The 19,194-nt window shown below is 40.3% G+C and overlaps 2 protein-coding genes and 1 long non-coding RNA gene across 11 annotated transcripts in view; 1 reads left to right on the top strand and 2 right to left on the bottom strand.

Annotated features, from left to right (window-relative positions):
- The window catches only part of WDR75 (WD repeat domain 75), a 37,476-nt gene extending 28,638 nt beyond the window's left edge, over window positions 1-8,838 (bottom strand). For 3 of the 6 annotated variants that reach the window (XM_045367380.3, XM_074009570.1, XM_074009572.1), the window contains exons 1-2: window positions 8,686-8,838; window positions 1,491-1,620 (exon numbers count right to left, since the gene is read on the bottom strand). In XM_045367380.3, the coding sequence (XP_045223315.1) occupies window positions 1,491-1,620; window positions 8,686-8,723 (168 nt within the window). In that variant the 5' untranslated portion in view covers window positions 8,724-8,838. The remainder of the gene's footprint in view (window positions 1-1,490; window positions 1,621-8,685) is intronic. The other 3 variants (XM_005573699.5, XM_074009569.1, XM_074009571.1) reach the window with 1 other exon arrangement.
- A 450-nt stretch (window positions 8,839-9,288) lies between these two features.
- The window catches only part of LOC123567926 (uncharacterized), a 234,306-nt gene continuing 224,400 nt past the window's right edge, over window positions 9,289-19,194 (top strand). For all 4 annotated transcript variants that reach the window (XR_010579989.2, XR_010579988.2, XR_010579991.2 and 1 more), the window contains exon 1: window positions 9,289-9,321. This is a non-coding gene — a long non-coding RNA (uncharacterized lncRNA). The remainder of the gene's footprint in view (window positions 9,322-19,194) is intronic.
- On the bottom strand, window positions 13,501-14,813 carry LOC102125863 (large ribosomal subunit protein uL3-like). Its single transcript, XM_015432481.4, has one exon. The coding sequence runs from the start codon at window positions 14,785-14,787 to the stop codon at window positions 13,576-13,578; it is 1,212 nt and encodes a 403-aa protein (XP_015287967.3). The 5' UTR covers window positions 14,788-14,813; the 3' UTR covers window positions 13,501-13,575.

Raw genomic sequence — 19,194 nt, 5'->3', positions numbered from 1 at the left:
TGTACTTAGTTTTAATAATACTGAGTTTCCACTAGATTTTTTTTGTTGTTGTTGTTATAGGAAAATACTTTGCTTATAATGTTGACAAAGAATTTTAATATTTTTAAAGAAAGCGGCAATTTTAGGATTTCTGCAAATAGAGACATGAACTCAAAGAAGAGAAATGTAAAAATGTTGGAGTAAAACCATGTTATCTATCCAAGTCAAAAAATTATAGTAACTAGGAAATTTATATCACAATTACTGCATATCAGAATCATAAATATGGACTAATAGAATGTAACAAGTCAAACATATAATTACTGTCAAAACGATGGTTAATACACAAATACTGTGAGTCCTAAGTCCAGAACTGCTGCCCCTGCACCTCAACCAAATCTACTGATAAAACTGCCCATCTCTAATTTTATTCACTTTTAGTCACCTGAAACAAAGATTTTATGCAATGTGTCTACATTTTTTTTTGCTATAAAACTTAGTATATGGACTTCACAAATTTCAATTTTAACAAAACAATAGTTTTGCTATTGAAAACATTCAAATACCACACATAGTGATAAACTTTTGTCAAACCCTCAGAGGATGGCAAGGATAAAATATGTACTTGGGTCCTGCAGGAAAGTTACCTAACTTTGATTTTTAGGAGTAGCTCATTTAATTTCGGAAAGAAAAGATCGGTGCTAGTTTATTTCCTTTGGAATAAGAGTATATGGCAATGCAAATCCATCCTTGATCAGTAATTTCCAAGTTGGCTGTGACTAATCCAGGAAAATGGAATTGGATTAAAAATAAGAACAAGAACAAAATATTGTTGAGATAAAATTTTAGTAGATTTGCTGAAACTTAAGAACAGAATTAAAATGACCATTTCATTATTCTTAAATACTGAGAAAGAAGGGCTGCTTTGTGGGGGAAGTGGGAAAATCTGCACTAAATTAAATTCCCAAATTTGTCTTGAAACTAACTAATTGACCCACTCACCAAATAAATTTTCTTATCTAGATACTGGTATTAAGACTAGGCAATATCTAGAGTAAGCCAGAGCCTCACTTCTAAAGGAACAGATCTACCAAATCAATACCTCCTGGCCCACATTTTAAAAAATGTGTTCTAGAAACCAAACGGTTCACAAGTCAAGTAAGTTTGAGAAACACCAAATACTACATACCCCTTTTGGACATTCACAATGCATGTAAGGGAACCTAAGAAGACCTACAATCAATAAATACATTTACCTGTGCTAAGCCCTTCATTTCAGAAACTCATACAGCCAAGAATATCCTTCTCAAGTAACACTTATTAGCATTCTGTGGAACAAATGATTCACAGAATACGCTATAGGCAATGTAGTTTAGTAAGTGAAAAATACCCTACAACTGAAAATAAATATTTTGCTTATAACCTGGAAAGTTTCCCAGCCAAATTCGACTCGAATTTTTCTGTAAAGAACAAAGCCAATCTTAAAGTATTCAGCTATAACTGTATGACACCTGTAGATGGTTGTTGGGGTTAAGTTGGATTCCAGTCACCAGATTTCTGTGTCCATGTAGTATGTGTACACACTCTTCTGTAACTGTGCTGTAAACTTTAACAAAGTCTCCAGAGACACAGAAGATATACCTGGAAAAAAAAGAAAGAAAATTAAGTTTTACATACTGTATTAGTCTGTTTTCACACTGGTGAAAAACACATTTTTCATCATTGTTTCAGTGGTCTTGAACTCCCAGCCTCAAGTGATGCACCTGCCTGGGCCTCCCAAAATGCTGAGATTACAGGTGGGAGCCATTGTACCTGGTGCTTTTCATACTTCATTCAAAACCTTACCATCTCCTTCTTCAAATTTATAAAGGAAAGAGATTTAATGGATTCGCAGTTCCACGTGGCTGGGGAGGCTTCACAATCATGGTGGAAGCAAAAAGCATGTCTTACATGGTAGCAGGCAAAAACAGAACTTGTGCAGGGGAGCTCCCCTTTATAAATCCATCAGCTCTCGTGAGACTGATTCACTACCACAAGAACAGTATAGGGGAAACTGCCTCCATGATTCAGTTATCTCCAACTGGGTCCCTCCCACAACACGTGGAGATTATGGGAGCTACAATTCAAAATAAGATTTGGGTGGGGACACAGCCAAACCATATCACATACTCGACAGGTAGTAGGATCTTTTTACTGTCCATGATAAAAATGCAACAGAGGTTTCTTTTGGTATAGTTTAAGAATTGTGGCCGGGCGCGGGGGCTCAAGCCTGTAATCCCAGCACTTTGGGAGGCCGAGACGGGCGGATCACGAAGTCAGGACATCGAGACCATCCTGGCTAATACAGTGAAACCCCATCTCTACTAAAAAATACAAAAAACTAGCCGGGCGAGGTGGCGGGTGCCTGTAGTCCCAGCTACTCGGGAGGCTGAGGCAGGAGAATGGCGTAAACCCGGGAGGCGGAGCTTGCAGTGAGCTGAGATCCGGCCACTGCACTCCAATCTGGGGACAGAGCGAGACTCCGTCTTAAAAAAAAAAAAAATTGTATACTCAAATTTGTGTGCCTTTTGTCTATGGGGACATCTATGACCAATCAGTTCATTAACTCAGAAGAGATTATTAACTCAGAGAAGATTAATGACGCCAATGTCATATCTCTTGCCTGTTTGTAGACAGAGGCTATAAATGGAATTATCCTGCAAAAACAGCCAACTTAACCAAGTTGCCTGCTCATTCAATGGATGCAGACAGTGTGCTAGTCACTATCAACTATTATTCTTCAATAGTACTGCCAACAGCAGTGTTTTTCCATGTCCCCAACCTCTCCATGGTTCACTGGCAACACCAGCTTACAAATGCTAAGTCAAAGGCTCTGCTCCAGTTGGTGAGGTCTGGGCCTTTTGTACAGAAAAATACAAAGACTTTATTCCATTTTTTTTTTGTTGTTGCTGAAATGCTGGCTTTGCTTTGTCTTTCTGGATTTGTGGATTTCTTCCATGTAGTAGCAGCTACTAAATTACTAAAAGTGGTTAAGTTGGGGGCACTATTTGACTTTCATGATATCATCACAGAACAAGGCTCTGAAATATAAATCTTCTTGTATCTTCCAAGTAAAAAATATTTGCTCCGTGCCTATTATATCTATAGCAGTACTCTTATTTATGTTTTCACTTTCCCTGGTTTTAATTACCTACAGTCAAGATCAATCTGAAAATATTAAATAGAAAATTCCAGAAACAATTCCTAAGTTTAAAATTTTATGCCATTCTCAGTAGTGATGAATTCCCCTTGTCTCACCTGAGATATGAATCATTCCTTTTTCCAGCATTCTCTGCTGTAGACACACCTGCCAGTTAGTCACGTAGAAAACTGTCTAGGTTATCCTATCCACTATTGCTGTACTGTAGCACTTATGTTCAAGTAACCCTTATTTTACTTAATAATGGCCCCAAAGTGTAAGAGTAATGATGCTGACATACTGTTATAATTGTTCTATTTTACTAGTTATTGATGTTAATCTCTGTGCCTAATTTATAACTTAAAATTTATCATAAGTATATATGTATAGGAAAACATATAGTATATATAGCGTTTGGTAGTACCTGTGGTTCTAGGCATCCACTAAGGGTCCTGGAACATATCCTCTGTGGACAAGGGAGGGCCACTGTATTACAACACACTAAGAGTAAATATGTTGCAAACTGGGACCACTACTATCCTATTTTATCAGTTCAAGATATTTGATTTTCACATGTTCATCTCTTGGAAATTAGGATGCATCTTATAATCCATGGAACCTTGTAAGTGCTGTCAGCCAGGAGGCATGGTTGTATGAAATGGTATAAGATCAAGAATGTATGAGCAACAAAGCATTTACATAACTTCCCCTTTGGCTGCAGCCTCTTCTCCATTCCCATGAGTACTTCACTTCAGAGGCTTAACATCTCCAGCGTGGACCACTCTTCAGGGCTTCCTACAGTCTCCAGGTACAGTCCTTCAATGCAGCTTTGACAGTCACACCAGACTAATTTTGCAAATTTGACCATATCACTTCCTCAGATAAAGTTAAAATCCTTTAATGTTTTCCCTCTGCCTTTAGGAAATGATCCAATTTCTTAAGGCTTTGGTAGTCTGATCCCAGTCTAACCTGAACTACTTTTTCACTTAACATTGTGCTCTATTAAAATAGTTCATAACTCCAACAATTTCCCCCATCCCCCAGACACACCCTATCAATATGAAAGAAGTCGTTTAGATATGGCTTCCTTGAGACAGTGGTGGGTAGGGGGCTACTGCTGGCCAAGAAAACTTTCCCTAATTGCTTCTGATAAGCTCCCTCAGAAAAAAGGAATGTCTTCTCTTCTGGTTTCTCAGCAAAGAACAATGGTTTCAATTACTTAAGTGCAATCCTTCAAAGTCAACTTTCTCTCCATGATTTTGCACTCTCTGGTATCTACATAGAACACGTTTTCTAACTTTTTTTTTATTTCCTAAGAGTAAGCTTTTTATTTTTCAACTTTTAATTTTGAAATCATTTTAGATTTACAGAAGAACTACAGAGTTCCTATATACACTTCACCTAGCTTCCACAAATGTTAGCACTTTACATAAGCACAGTACATTAGTCAAAACTAAGATATTAACATTGGTACATGACTATTAACTACATAATTTATGAGTTCTTCACTTTTTCCATTAATGTCTTTTTTATGTTCCTAGAATCCAATCCAGTATACCACATTAGTTGTCATATCTTCTCAGAACCTTCCAATCAGTGAGTTTTTCAGTCTTTCCCATTTCTCAGAACTCTTGACTACTGCTTTAAGATTCACCTCAGAATTTTCTCCCGGAAGCCCTTCCTCATCTTCCCATTCTAGATCAGCACCAGTCCTAATGTGCTTCTACACAACGGTGGGCTTAGCTCCATGACTGAACTTACCACAAGGCATTAAGACTGTGTACTATGTTTCTCCTCTACCAGACTGTGAGTTCTTTGAGGTGAGACACTGTGTTTTCACTTATTAGAAACAATAATAAGTCAAACACAAATGGATTCGAATGCCAGCTTTATTATGTATTAGCTGAATGACGTTGGAGAATTTAAACTTCACATCTCCACTTACAGTTATCCATTGTAAAATGCAAATAACACTTCTCATAGAGTTTAAGTGAAACAATGCATGCAAATGCAAGCTTAGCATACACAGTAAGCACTCACTAAATAGGGATAATACCTTAACCTTGTAGACTGGAAGGTGTGTAATGCACCCACCACAACACCTGTCACATAGGATTCATTTTGTTGAGAAAGTGAAGAAGTAAGAAATTAGGGATGTTTCAAGTCAGAACCAGGATTTAAACTGGACTCTGAAGAATGTATGATTTAAGGGGTGGGAAGAAAAAAACAGCAACATAAGCAAAAGCAAGGAAATAGTATGATTATGTACAAGACACAGATAATGTACTTATCTGACAAGCAAAGTGTCTATAATGGGTAGTTTCAGCAAACAGTTGGGTAAGAAGAGTTGAGCTATATTAGAGAAGGGAATGAAAGCCACATAAAGGAGCTATAGTTGAGGCAACAAAAAACTGTTACAAAGTTCTGAGCAAGACTAGGAATAAGAGTTAGAGTAAAAATGTTATAACAGTAACAACTTAGGAAAATTGTTACAGCAGCAATACTTAGAATGATCTGTAAGGGAAAAATAGTGAGTTTGGGACATTAGCTTGTGGGTAGTTTAGGAAAGTGAAAGGCAAGGATGACTCATTGTTTCAGTTTTCTCTATCCTAACAACCCCAGTGCAATAATTCATAGCACCATATAATTGCGGAATGCCGCAGAATGGGATGCAAACAGAACTGGACTGTGAGTCAGTAATACCTAATACGGAACACCAGGAACTTACATGTATACCCACATGCCCCTCAGAACAACCCACTCAAGTACCCAGAACAGAGTTTTTGTTTTAGTTTCAAGAGGAAGCTGCCAAAATTCCACAAGTCTGTCGTTTTATGATTTTGGCTTTCTTGATAAGCACCTTGAGGTAAAATGCAAAATTATTCCTCTTTGTATAAGGCAGTCAACCCATTGTGGTACCTTGTAGATAATATTCAAATCTTTGCTGAGTTCATTATAATCCTGTTCATTTGTTCGAGAAATGGTTTTAATTATCAGCTTATATATAAATGACAAAAAAAAAAAGAAAAAAAAAGAAAAAAAAACCAACCTCTAAATCTTGACCAAGTTCCCCAAACTTCAGTCCTGAATTTCTACCTACTACTAGCCATATCCATCTGTTTTACAGGTACCTTAGAGTTAATAACCCTGAACTGAACTCTATCTTCCCATTAACACTGACTGTGAAATCACTCTAAAACCCTGTCTCTTTTTTCCATGTTCAATATTACCTTAGTTTGGGCAAGAGTGATTTCTTGCTTGGATGCCAGCACTGGCTAACCCCTGGTCTCTATTCTTTCAGAGTCTGTTCTTGCCATCTCTTATACCCTATGCTGCAATTACACTGACTTTACACAGAAGGCTCAATCCCCCTAGTTTTCAAGGCCCCCAGATTTCAACCTTGTTTGCCTGGCATTCCACCCCCCAGTATCACTGGCGAGGCAAACTCTTGCCATTGCTGCAAGATCCACTACTGAAGGGAAAACTGACTATGTAACTCCCTCTTCTATGCCATCAGTGTACTTTGGGTACACCAGCCTACCCAGCTTTCATTTCTCCACTCACCAACATGTATCATAGTTTCAGTTTTCAGGTTAACATTATTGAAGAAACACAATCAAATTACAACTGATTACTGCTGTCCCCTTAAAGAATTAAAAAACCATTCTCTTTGGTCCAAACAACAACCAACAACTGGCTGCACGTGTCCTTTCCAACCTCATTTCCCACTATCTCCCTTATATATCATTCTCACTAGCTAACTGTACCAGCCTGTTCAACAGATATCATTTCTGTCTGTCTTGCTTACACTGTCCTCCCCACCTGAAATGTCTTCTGTCCATATTCCACACTTAAAATATCATCTAGGCCTAGCACAAATGTCACTTGCTCAGCAGCCTTCTCCATCCTTCTTAGTTTGGGAAGTAATCTCTTCCTATGGGCTCCTTCCTACAGGACCAAAGTAAGAAAAATCTGTTACTGAGTATTCCTTTTCCTCACTAGACTGTAAACTCCTCGAAGGCAGGATCAATATTAAAATTATCTTAGTTTTTGTCATTGCAGCATGTTACACATAATACATAGTTGACAAATACTTAAAAAATGAATTGTTGGGCTTAGCAAATGAAACACATAATGGACCTCATTATAATGAATAAGGTATAGAAACAGTACACTGAAGAAACTGGTTACATGGATATGAGTCCGAAGTGTCAGAGTGTGAGCCTCTAAAAGTCTGTTTCTTCCTTTGATTCATAAGATCAATGTAAACAAAGCCTAAGGACTCATTTTTTTTTTTTTTTGGGCTTCTAAGGCAATTTATGAAAGCTCTTTCAGTCATGCATGCATTGCCTTCAACAACTACCTGTCATACACTCATATGCAGAATATTGTGGGGGTGACTGGGCACGGTTGCTCACTGTAATCGCCGCACTTTGGGAGGTTCAGGTGGACAGATCACTTGAGGCCAGGAGTTCCAGGGCAGCCTGGCCAACATGGCGAAACCCTCTCTCTACTAAAAATACAAAACTTAGCTGGTGTCGTGGCCCGCGCTTATAATACTTGCTACTCGGGAGGCCGAGGCACTAGAATTGCTTGAACCAGGGAGACGGAGGTTGTAATGAGCCTAGATTGAGCCACTGCACTCCAGCTTGGGTGACAGAGTGAGACTCTGTATCCAGGAAAAAAAAAAAAAAAAAAAAAAAAAGAATATTGTGGAGGCTACAAACTTTCATAAAATACTATCTCTACTCTTCTAAGACAGAAAGGGTTTTTTGATTTTATTAAGTGTCACTCTACCTAAAGTTATTTGAAAACCTGACAATACAGTAATAATGATTACAGCTACATACATTGAGCCATTATATGCTGGGCATTGCTGTCTGTAGTTTTAACACATTGAGGCATTTGATCCTCCCAATAACCGTGTGAGATGAACTAAATATTATCCCCCTTTTACAGACGATGGCAACTGAGGCAAATATTAAAAAACTTACAAAGATTTCATAATGTAAGAAGTGGATTTTGAAGCCAGGGAATGGTTTGGTTTCCAGCTACACTGAGAAAAAAGACCAAGTCTTAGCGTATTTTTTTTTACCTCATAAAGATCTACCATCTGTTTTCACGTAAAGTTCCAAAAAGACTGCACTATGCTCTATGCTTCAGGGGTGAGGAGTGGATTAAAAAAGCCTAATATTTTTAGGTTTTAGTCACTCCAAAACATGATTCTGTACGAAAGAGTAGGTACTGCAAAAGTAGTGGCATACACATCCACGCATGGACCATTTTCCAGCCGCCCGAGCACCTTCCAGATCCTCGACACGGAGACCGGCTCCAGGGCCTTTCAATCTACCTGCAGGTAAACTGTCCAGGAATCGGGGGGCGCACCCCAACCTGCAGTGCTAACCGGACCTCCCGGGTACCCTGGGGATCCCCCACACGCGCGTGCTCTACCCAAAGCCCATATCCGCCAGGCTGTCGAGTCCGAACGCGACTCACAGTTCCTTCTCCCCGACCCTCGAGAAACTCACGCCCCGCCCCTCAGCCGACAAAGCGCGGTGCCCCTCATACTTAGAATCTGCAGAGAACACAGCTCTCCTAAAGTTCAACTCGCTGCCGCCACAACGAACCACGCGGATGTTCTCCTCTTCCACCATCTTTGCGCAGTCGCAGAATGACCAATCGCTGGTACCGCCCTGAACTTCCTATATTGAGCCGGGTGTAACACGGCTGTTCCCAGCCCACAGAACCCACCCACGGGCCCTTCTAGGCCTGAGACTCCGTGGTTCCGTGCAGCCATCTTTTGTGTGGGCAATGCCAAACTAAGACTCGGCTTCCGTGCAGCCATCTTTTGTGTGGGCAATGCCAAACTAAGACACTTGTAAGAAAAGATGAAAGCAAAACAGAGACTTAGAGAGAATCAGTGTTTTATTATATACCTATACACAATTATTTAATACAGATATATTTCTCTCAAGCCTTGTCAACCTGACTCTATGGCTTTTTCTGCCAGAAGGGAAAGGTGGTGCACAATGTACCACGTGACCTCCAGTAGTCTCATCGGAGGCGTCACTTTCTGGTGTCTGTGATCTCGGCGCTGCAGGATGACGCGAGCCTCTCGCGTCGCTGGTTTTGTTGGTCGCCGCGTTGCGTTATTGGGTGGAAAGGTAGCTTTCTCCTCCTTGTACAGCTTTTTGTTCCTCTCATTAACCATTCTTCTGTTCTTGTGAGCATCGCTTAGGTTCCTACAGAATCTCCACAGTCCTAGGGCCTAGCTTTCTTCCTTTGGAAATCTGGCTCCTACTGCGGTATTCTGGTGCATCTTCCCCAGCGTTCAGTGTAGCTGCTCGGGCTAATCTGACATTCGGCCAGTCCCGCCAGGTTTCAGGGCGCTGCTCTCTGGTTTCCTGGGTTTTACCTTTTCCCATTAGTGGATAGAGCCTGTGGGTTAGGAACCCCTAAAATCCGAAGATGTTTATTTTTGCCAGTTTGTCTCCAGTTTTCCTTTGTAAAGTTACACGTATCATATTCTTGGACCCTGTATATCATGTTGCCTATTTTGATTTCGCTTCTTGATTTGTTGATTTACCACAAAATTACCAAAGTCACATGCCACGTAAGGATCTTTCAGTCAGTGCATGTAACATAGTGATTCCTTAAGATTGTAATACTATGTTTTTACTGTACCTTTTATGTATTTTAATACATCAATACTATTAACAGAATAGTATTGGTGTATTATGGCCGGGCGTGGTGGCTCACGCCTGTAATCCCAGCACTTTGGGAGGTCGAGACAGGGGGATCACGAGGTCAGAAGATCGAGACCACAGTGAAACCCCGTCTCTACTAAAAATACAAAAAATTGGCCGGGCGCAGTGGCGGGCGCCTGTAGTCCCAACTACTCTGGAGGTTGAGGCAGGAGAATGGCGCTATCCCGGGAGGCGGAGCTTGCAGTGAGCAGAGATCATGCCACTGCACTCTAGCCTGGGCAACAGAGTGAGACTCCGTCTCAAAAAAAAAAAAAAAAAAAAAGAAAAGTATTGGTGTATTTAAATAATACAATTGTGTTAATAATACAATTGCCTGTAATATTGAGTATAGTAACATGTTGTTCAGATTTGTAGCCTAGAAGCAATCAGCTATAAGGTATAGCCTAGGTGTGTAGTAGGCTGTACCATCTAGGTTTGTGTAGGTACACTCTATAATATTCACGCAATGATGAAATCACCTAACATGCATTTCTTAGAGCATATCCCCATCATTAAGCCACACATGATTATACCCATAAGTTTATTTATTGTGGAGAAATACAGTGTCCACGAAGGTCAAGACATCCTGGGACAGCACCACTGTAAAAATCAGGGATAAATTTACTTTTTAACTGAGAAGTCTAGCTTATTAAAGGGCTCAAAACTTTATTATTTGGGGAGCCAGAACTAGAAAGAGAGATATTTAATAATTTTGGTTTATCTCAAGCTGTAACGAGCTTTCTCTTTCATGACTGTGATACCCTTTGTCACAGTGGATGAAGCGTAAAAATATCACTTTTGATTCTGCAGCCTTAATCTCTTTTTGTTCAGTCTCTTGATGTCTGCACAGTAAATCTTTTAAAGACTTGGTTGGTACTTTGTAACCTGATACAGGCTTTTCCTTAGGGCCTGAGCCAAGAAACAAAATAAATATTTTCACTCAAATTAGTGTGACTTTAGTTGTATGTTACTGTATGGTAACTTTAGATTTTTCAGAAAAGAATCAGAAATCCTGATATGGACAAAAACTAGCTAGATTGATAAACCTATAGGAGGATTATTTTACACAGGGTTTTAATTTACCCAAGTGCCCAGAAAGATAAGTCATTTGTATTTTGATTTCTTTTTACATAATTTTTAAGGAACCAATGCCGTTTAATTAATAGTGCCTTGTCTTTATCATATAATAAGAAGGCTGAGGTATGCAGAATAGGGCTACTGTAGTGGTTCATTCATGCCACCAGGGACCTATGCTTTCTCTACTTTGTTCTTTCCATTTACTGTCCTTAACTATATTGGTTTTGTCCTTATGCTCACAGTTCATGTTCCTTTCAGTTAGAAGAAATAAGGGAATAGCAAGAAAGAGCATAACCTATATACAGAAGAAAAAGGATTTTCCACAAACATTTATTTTGCCTCTTCCATCCAGGAGATATTTACTAAGTGCCTAGATATGCCAGACATTCTTTCAGGCTCTGGGAATACTGGAGTGAGAAAAATAGTAAACAAAATCCGTGTCTTACTGGACCTTACCTTACCAGGGGAAGAAACAAAAACTTACTATACTTTTGATGTCTTTATGTGCCAAGGGGAAACTCAAAGTAGAAAAGAAAGTGAGTATAAGGGTTTGATTGCATTTACAGTGGATTTTCAGGGAAAGCCTTACTGAGAAGATAACATTTGAAATGACCTGAAAAGGTTGAGAGCGTGAATAAGCCTGGAGCTGTTTGGTGAAAGAGTCAGCCAGAGGCAAGAGTATTCCTTTCCATGTTCGAGATAAGGCAAGAGGCCAGTGTGGCTGGAGAATAATCATCAAAGGGGTATAGTAAAAGATAGGGTCAGAGAGGTAATAAGAGGCCAGTTCATAGGGTCTCCTAGATCATTGTAACAGCTTTGGGTTTTATGAAGACAGTGTGGCCTTTGTGTTAAAAAGTGAAATGATTAGGCTAATTTAAAAAATGTACGTACAATAAAATCTGCTTTCTTTGATATCTATAATGCACAAATTATTGTATCCACCATCACAAATAGGATACAGAAGAATTCCAACACCCAAAGAATTCCCTAGTGCTTCTCCTTCGCTCCCCAAGACCTATCCCCTGGCAACCACTAATATGTTCTCCATCCATAGAGTTTTGCCTTTTCCAGAAAGCCGTATATAAATGGGATCATATAGTACATAACATTTTCAGTCTAGCTTCTTTCACTTAGCATATTGCATTTATGTTATGTGCATCAGTGCTTTATATTGCTGAGTGGTATTCCATTGTATGGCTATTTCACAGTTTATTTGTTGAATGTGTGTATTTTACCCCCCAATTTTAGAAATTATGAATAATACATCTCTAAACATTCATATGTAGGTTTATGTGTGAACATAAGCTTTTGTTGCTCTAGGATAAATACCAGCAAATGGGATTGCTCAAGTCATAAGTGTATGTTTATTTAAGAAATTGCCAAACTGTTTTTTTCCCCAGAGTTACTGTACTATTTTTGCATTTCCATAAGTAATGTGTGAAAGTTGTAGTTACTTTACACCCTTGTCAGGGCTTGGTATTATCAAGCTTTGTAAATTTTATTTTAGCCATCATAATAAGTTTGTAGTGGTATTTCATTGTGGTTTTAATTTTCACTTCCCTAATGACTAATGCTGAGCATCATTTTATATCCTCTTTGGTGAAGTGTCATCAAGGCCTTCACCCATTGCTTTATTGGTTATCTTCTTCTTGCTGAGTTTTGAGCATTCTCTTTTAAAATTTATTTATTTTTATTTATTTTTTATTTAATAAAATTTAAAAAAACTTTCCCATTAGTGAGAAGGATTTAGCCACATTTTTACTGCTTAGTATCTTCATGTATGTTTCTGTTCCCTTCAACAGATAATAAACATCATGTACAGTCTTTCACACCGCTGCCCTGCACAATGTACTTATGAGACATCTTCAAGCAGATTACATTAATTTTGTATTCATGTCAGGAATTACTTAGTGATAGTCCCTTGGGTTCTGCTGTTTCCTCATTCCCTAATAATGGTGCAATTTTTATCTTTTCTTAGGTTTTCTGTGATGCTGAAATCTTTATCTGTCCTATATATTTTTCATTCTGCACTTTCTTTCTTGTATACCTGTGCCCTGGGACCCCCAGGCAGTTAAGTGTATTAGTGATGATTAACACAAGTGGGTTATGTTCCATTTAAGGCTAACAGTTCTCATGGTTATAATTACACCTTTTCTGTTTGGGCTATGCTTAAACTCATAGATTAAACCTAGTATTTTCCAGGGAAAATATTGTATGATCTCTTGTACCCAGTGGCTAAAACGAAATTTTAGAATGTTTTGATATATTGTTGTACAAAATGTGGTCCATGGACCAGCAACAGCAGTGTCACCTGGGAGCTTGTTAGAAATGCAGACACTCATGTCCTACCCAGATATGTGGGATCAGAATCTGCGTTCTAACAAGATCTGCAGGTGATTCCTATGCATATTTAAATTTGAGAAGTATTACTTTAAAACATAATCTAATGGCAGATCTATATACAAATGGCTCTCAGTTGGTGCCTCCCATGGGCCAGCCACATGCTTGATGCTTCATATATTTCTTTTTTCTTTTTTTTCCAGTGGAAAACAACTTTTATTGAGACCCCACCAGCTGCAAAATCTGTTCCTGGCATTAAGCTCCTTCTTCCTTTGCAATTCGGTCTTTCTTGAGTGGTCCCATGAATGCTTTCTTCTCCTCCATGGTCTGGAAGCGGCCATGGCCAAACTTGGAGGTGGTGTCAATGAACTTAAGGTCAATCTTCTCCAGAGCCCGCCGCTTCGTCTGCACTAGCAAGGACTTGCGGAGAGTGAGCACCTGCTTCTTGGTTCCCACTACACAGCCTTTCAGCATGACAAAGTCATTGGTCACTTCACCATAGTGGACAAAGCCACCCAGAGGGTTGATGCTCTTGTCAGACAGGTCATAGTCAGTGGAGGCATTGTTCTTGATCAGCTTGCCGTCCTTGATAAGATAGCCCTGGCCAATCTTATAGATCTTCTTATTGATCTCAGTGCGGTGATGGTAGCCTTTCTGCCCAGCACGTGCCACAGAGAAGGCCACACGAGCAGGATGCCGTGCCCCAATACAGGCCACCTTGCGCAGGCCTCGGTGGGTCTTGCGGGGCAGCTTCTTGGTTTGCCAATGACTGGTGACCCCTTTGTAGCCTTTGCCCTTGGTCACCCCGATGACGTCGATCATCTCATCCTGCCCAAACACTTGGTTCACAGGTACCTGCTGCTCGAGCCTCTCGCGGGCCCAGTCCAGCTTCTCAGCCACGGTGCCTCCGTTCACCTGGATCTCCATCAGGTGGGCCTTCTTCTGGCGCAGAGGAAGCAGGCGCATCTGGGTGTGGGCAATTACACGGATGACTTGGCCGTACTTCTTCATGCTGTTGAAGTCCTTCTCCAGCTGCTTCTTGCCATCCTCATCCTGCCATTTCTTGCAGTACTTGGTAAAGGCCTTCTTCTTAGATTTATGCCAGTTCTTATAGAAACGCCTCTTGCATTCATCACCCATGTGCTCAGCGAAGACAGTCTTGAAGGTTCGGAGGCCTCGAGGGGTTTCCACGTAGCCTGCAATGCCCACAACCACCATGGGTGGCATCTCCACAATGGTTACAGCCTCCACCACCTCCTTCTTGTTCACCTTAGATCCTGGCCTGTCGACTTCCCGCACGATGTGGGTCATGCCAGCCTTGTATCCCAGGAAGGCTGTGAGGTGGACCGGCTTAGATGGGTCATCCTTAGGGAAGCTCTTAACCTTCCCATGATGCCTGCTCCTGCGCTTCCGAGGCAGGAAGCCGAGGGACCCATGTCTGGGAGCAGAGAACTTTCTGTGAGACATCACGCCATCAAATCCCACCGGTAGAGAATGCTTCATATATTTCTAATTATCTCAAGAGCTCTGGAGGTGATATTTCTGTTTTACAGGAGAAAAACATATTATGCTAACTTACCCCAGATCATTCTACTTATAATCAGTAGCACTGATCTTGGAACACAGCACTGTCTGCTTCAAAGACTACCTCTTTCAGAGTTTCTTTCTTTCTTTTTTTTTTTAAATCAACTTTTATTTTAAGTTCCAGGGTACCAGTGCAGGATGTGCAGGTTTGTTACATAGGTAAATCTGTGCCATGGTGGTTTGCTGAACAGATCAACCTATGACCTAGGTACTAAGCCCAGCATCAAATTAGCTATTCTTCCTGATGCTCTCCTTCCACCTGGCCACCCCTGCAACAGGCCCCAGTGTGTGTTGTTCCCCTCTATGTGTTCATGTATTCTCATCACCAGCTCCCACTTATAGGTGAGAACATGTGGTGTTTTTGTTTGTTTGTTTGTTTGTTTGTTTTGTCTGTTTCCATGTTAGTTTGCTGAGGATAACAGCTTCCAGCTCCATACATGTCCCTGCAAAGGACATGATCTTGTTCCTTTTCGTGGCTGCATAGTATTCCATAGTGTATATGTACCATATTTTCTTCAACCAGTCTATCACTGATGGGCATTTAGGTTGATTCCACATCTTCAGTATTGTAAATAGTGCTACAGTGAACATACACATGCATGTATCTTTATAACAGAATGATTTATTTTCCTTTGGGTATATACCCAGAAATGGGATTGCTGTGTCAAATGATATTCCAGATCTTTGAGGAATTATCACACAATCTTGCAAAACGATTGAGCAAATTCACATTCCCACCAATAGCGTAAAAGTGTTTCTTTTTCCTTGTAACCCCACCAGCATCTGTTGTTTCTTGACTTTTCAATAATCACCATTCTGACCGGCGTGAGATGGTATCTCATTGTCGTTTTGGTTTGTGTTTCTCTAATGATCAGTGATGTTGAGCTTTTCTTCATATGTTTGTTGGTTGCATGTATGTCTTTTTTTGAGAAGTGTCTGTTCATGTCCTCTGCCCACTTTTTAATGGTTTTTTTTTTTAATTGTAAATGTGTTTAAGTTCCTTGTAGACTCTGGATATTAGACCTTTGTCAGATGACTAGATGGCAAAAAATTTCTCCCATTCTGTAGATTGTCTGTTCATTCTGATGATAGTTTCTTTTGCTCTACAGAAGCTCTTTAGTTTAATTATATCCCATTTGTCAATTTTTGCTTTTGTTGCAGTTGCTTTTGGTGTTTTCATCATAAAATTTTTGCCCATGCCTATGTCCTGAATGGTATTGCCTAGATTTTCTTCTAGGGTTTTTATTGTTTTGGGTTTTACATTTAAGTATGTAATCCACCTTGAGTTCATTTTTGTATGTGGTATAAGGAAGGGGTCCAGTTTCAATTTTCTGCATATGGCTAGTCAGTTCTTCTAGCACCAGTTATTAAATAGGGTATCCTTTCCCCATTGCTTGATTTTGTCAGGTTTGTCAAAGATCAGATGGTTGTAGGTGTGTGGTCTTATTTCTGAGGTCTCTATTCTGGTCCATTGGTCTATATATCTGTTTTTGTTTGTACCAGGACTGTGCTGTTTTGGTTACTGTAGCCTTGTAGTAGAGTTTGAAGTCAGTTAGCATGATGCCTCCAGCTTCGTTCTTTTTGCTGAGATTCGTCTTGGCTATACCAGCTCTCTTTTGGTGCCATATGAGTTTTAACATGTTTTTTTTCTGATTCTGTGAAGAATGTCAATGGAAGTTTAATGAGAATAACATTGAATCTATAAATTACGTTGGGCATTATGGCCATTTTCATGATAATGATTCTTCCTATCCATGGGCAGGGAATGTTTTACCATTTGTATCCTCTCTTATTTTATTGAGCAGTCATTTGTAGTTCTTTTTGAAGAGGTCCTTCACTTCCCTTCTTAACTGTATTCTTAGGTATTTTATTTGTAGCAATTGTCAATGGGAGTTTATTAATGATTTGCTTCTCTGCATGTCTGTTGTTGGTGTGTAGGAATGCTAGTGATTTTTGCACATTGATTTTGTATCCTGAGACTTTGCTGAAGTTGCTTAACAGCTTAAGCAACTTTTTGGCTGAGACATGGGGTTTTCTAAATATAGGATCATGTCATCTGCAAACAAAGATAGTTTGACTTCCTCTCTTCCTATTTGAATACCCTTTATTTCTTTCTCTTGCTCAATTGCTCTGGCTAGAATTTCCAATGCTATGTTGAATAGGAGTGGTGAGAGAGGGCATCCTTGTCTTGTGCCAGTTTTCAAGGGGAATGCTTTCAGCTTTTGCCCATTCAATATATTGGTTGTGGTTTGTTATATGTGGCTCTTATTATTTTGATGTATGTTCCCTCAATACAAAGTTTATGGAGAATTTTTAACATGAAGGGATATCAAAGGCCTTCTTTGTTTCTATTGAGATAATCATGTAGTTTTTGTCTTTAGTTGTTTATGTGATGGATTATATTTATTGATTTGCATATGTTGAACCAACCTTGCATCCCAGGGATGAAGCCAACTTGATTGTGGTGGATAAGCTTTCTGATGTGCTGCTGGATTTGGTTTGCCAGTATTTTATTGAAGATTTTTACGTCAATGTTCATCAGGGATACTGGCCTGAAGTTTTCTTTTTAATGTTGTATCTCTGCCCAGTTTTAGTATCAGGTTGGTGCCGGCCTCATAAAATGAGTTAGGGAGGAGCCCTCCTTTTCAACTGTTTGGAATAGTTTCAGTAGAAATGGTACCAGCTCCTCTTTGTACCTCTAGTAGAATTCAGCTGTAAATCTGTCTGGTCCTGGGCTTTTTTTTTTTTTTTTTGGGTTGGTAGGCTATTTATTATGCCTCAATTTCAGAACCTGTTATTGGTCTATTCAGGGATTCAATTTCTTCCTTGTTCAGGAAGGTCTGCAGATAAGGTCTCCCCAACCCCCACTGGGGCTTCATCCCTGGGAAAGATCAGAGTTCTGTCCACAAAATCCATGCTGGAGTTGTTGAAATTCCTGCAGGGAGGTGCTAACTAGTGAGAAGGGATGGATGGGGGTCCCACTTAAAGAAGCAGTCTGGCCATGATCTGCCATAGCAGCTGTGCTGCGCTATGAGATATTCCTCCTGGTCTGGCTGCCCAGGCTCGATGGCAGGCCAAAACAGTCAACTTGAGCTCTAGAGATGGCAGCCACCCATCCCCACGCAAACTCGGTTGTCTCAGGCAGTCTCCAGCCTGCTGCTGCTGGCCGGCTGGAATTCCAAGCCAGTGGTTCTTAACTTGTGAGGTGCCGTGGGAGTGGAGTCCAAGGAAGGACACCACTTGGTTCCCTGGATTCAGCCCCCTTCCTAGGGGAATACACGGAGGATCTCCCGTCTCACTGGAATTCCCGGGGTAGCAGTATGCAAAAATCTCCTGTGTCTCTGTGCAAGCCTGAGTGGCCATGGAGAGTCTGCTCAGCTGTGTACTTTGGACCCAAGGCGTTGGTGGTGTGAGCTCACGAGGGGGTCTCCTGATCCACGGGTTGCAAAGATCCGTGGGAAAAGCCAATAATTCTTTATATATTTGGATACACTTCCTTTGTTGAATACGTGAATTGTAAATATTTTCTCCCAGACTGACTTTTCATTTCATTTTGTTAGTAGCGTCTTTGATGAAACCAAAGTTTAAAATTTTCGTTAAGTACGGTTAATCAGGTTTTTAAATCTTATGAATTGTGCTTTTGTTGTATCTAAGAACTCTACCTATTTTAAGTTTTTGAATATTTTCTCCTATGTTTTATTTGAAGAGTCTTACTGTATTTTTTTTTTTTTACATATTAATATTTAGGTCTACGATCCATTCATTTTAAAAATACTTACTCTTTTTGGAGTATTATTATTATTATTATTGTTGAGACGGTGTCTCACTCTGTCGCCCAGGCTGGAGTGCAGTGGTGCAATCTAGGCTCACTGCAAGCTCCGCCTCCTGGGTTCAGGCCATTCTCCTGCCTCAGCCTGCCGAGTAGCTGGGACTACAGGCGCCCGTCACCATGCCTGGCTAATTTTTTATATTTTTAGTAGAGACCGGGTTTCACGGTGTTAGCCAGGATGGTCTCGATATCCTGACATCATGATCTGCCTGCCTCAGCCTTCCAAAGTGCTGGGATTACGGGCGCGGCACGCCTGGCTTGGAGTATTATTTTTACAACCAGTTTTCCCCACTGTTCCTCTTCTTCTTTCCCCATTTCCAACATTTCCCCACCATCCCTCTTCTTCTTTCCCACCATCCCTCTTCTTTCCCACCATCTCATTTCTTTCCCACTATCCCTCTTCTTTCCCACCATCCCTCTTCTTTCCCACCATCTCTCTTCTTATTTCCTACCATCCCTCT

Source organism: Macaca fascicularis, chromosome 12 (genome assembly GCF_037993035.2).
Source record: "Macaca fascicularis isolate 582-1 chromosome 12, T2T-MFA8v1.1".
Taxonomy (NCBI): domain Eukaryota; kingdom Metazoa; phylum Chordata; class Mammalia; order Primates; family Cercopithecidae; genus Macaca; species Macaca fascicularis.
The sequence above is the reverse complement of the archived record's forward strand: the minus strand, read 5'-3'. Positions and strand labels throughout refer to the sequence as shown.

Coding starts and splice junctions, on each gene's coding strand:
- LOC102125863 (XM_015432481.4), bottom strand. CDS start 14,787: ATGTCTCACAGAAAGTTCTCTGCTCCCAGACATGGGTCCCTCGGCTTC.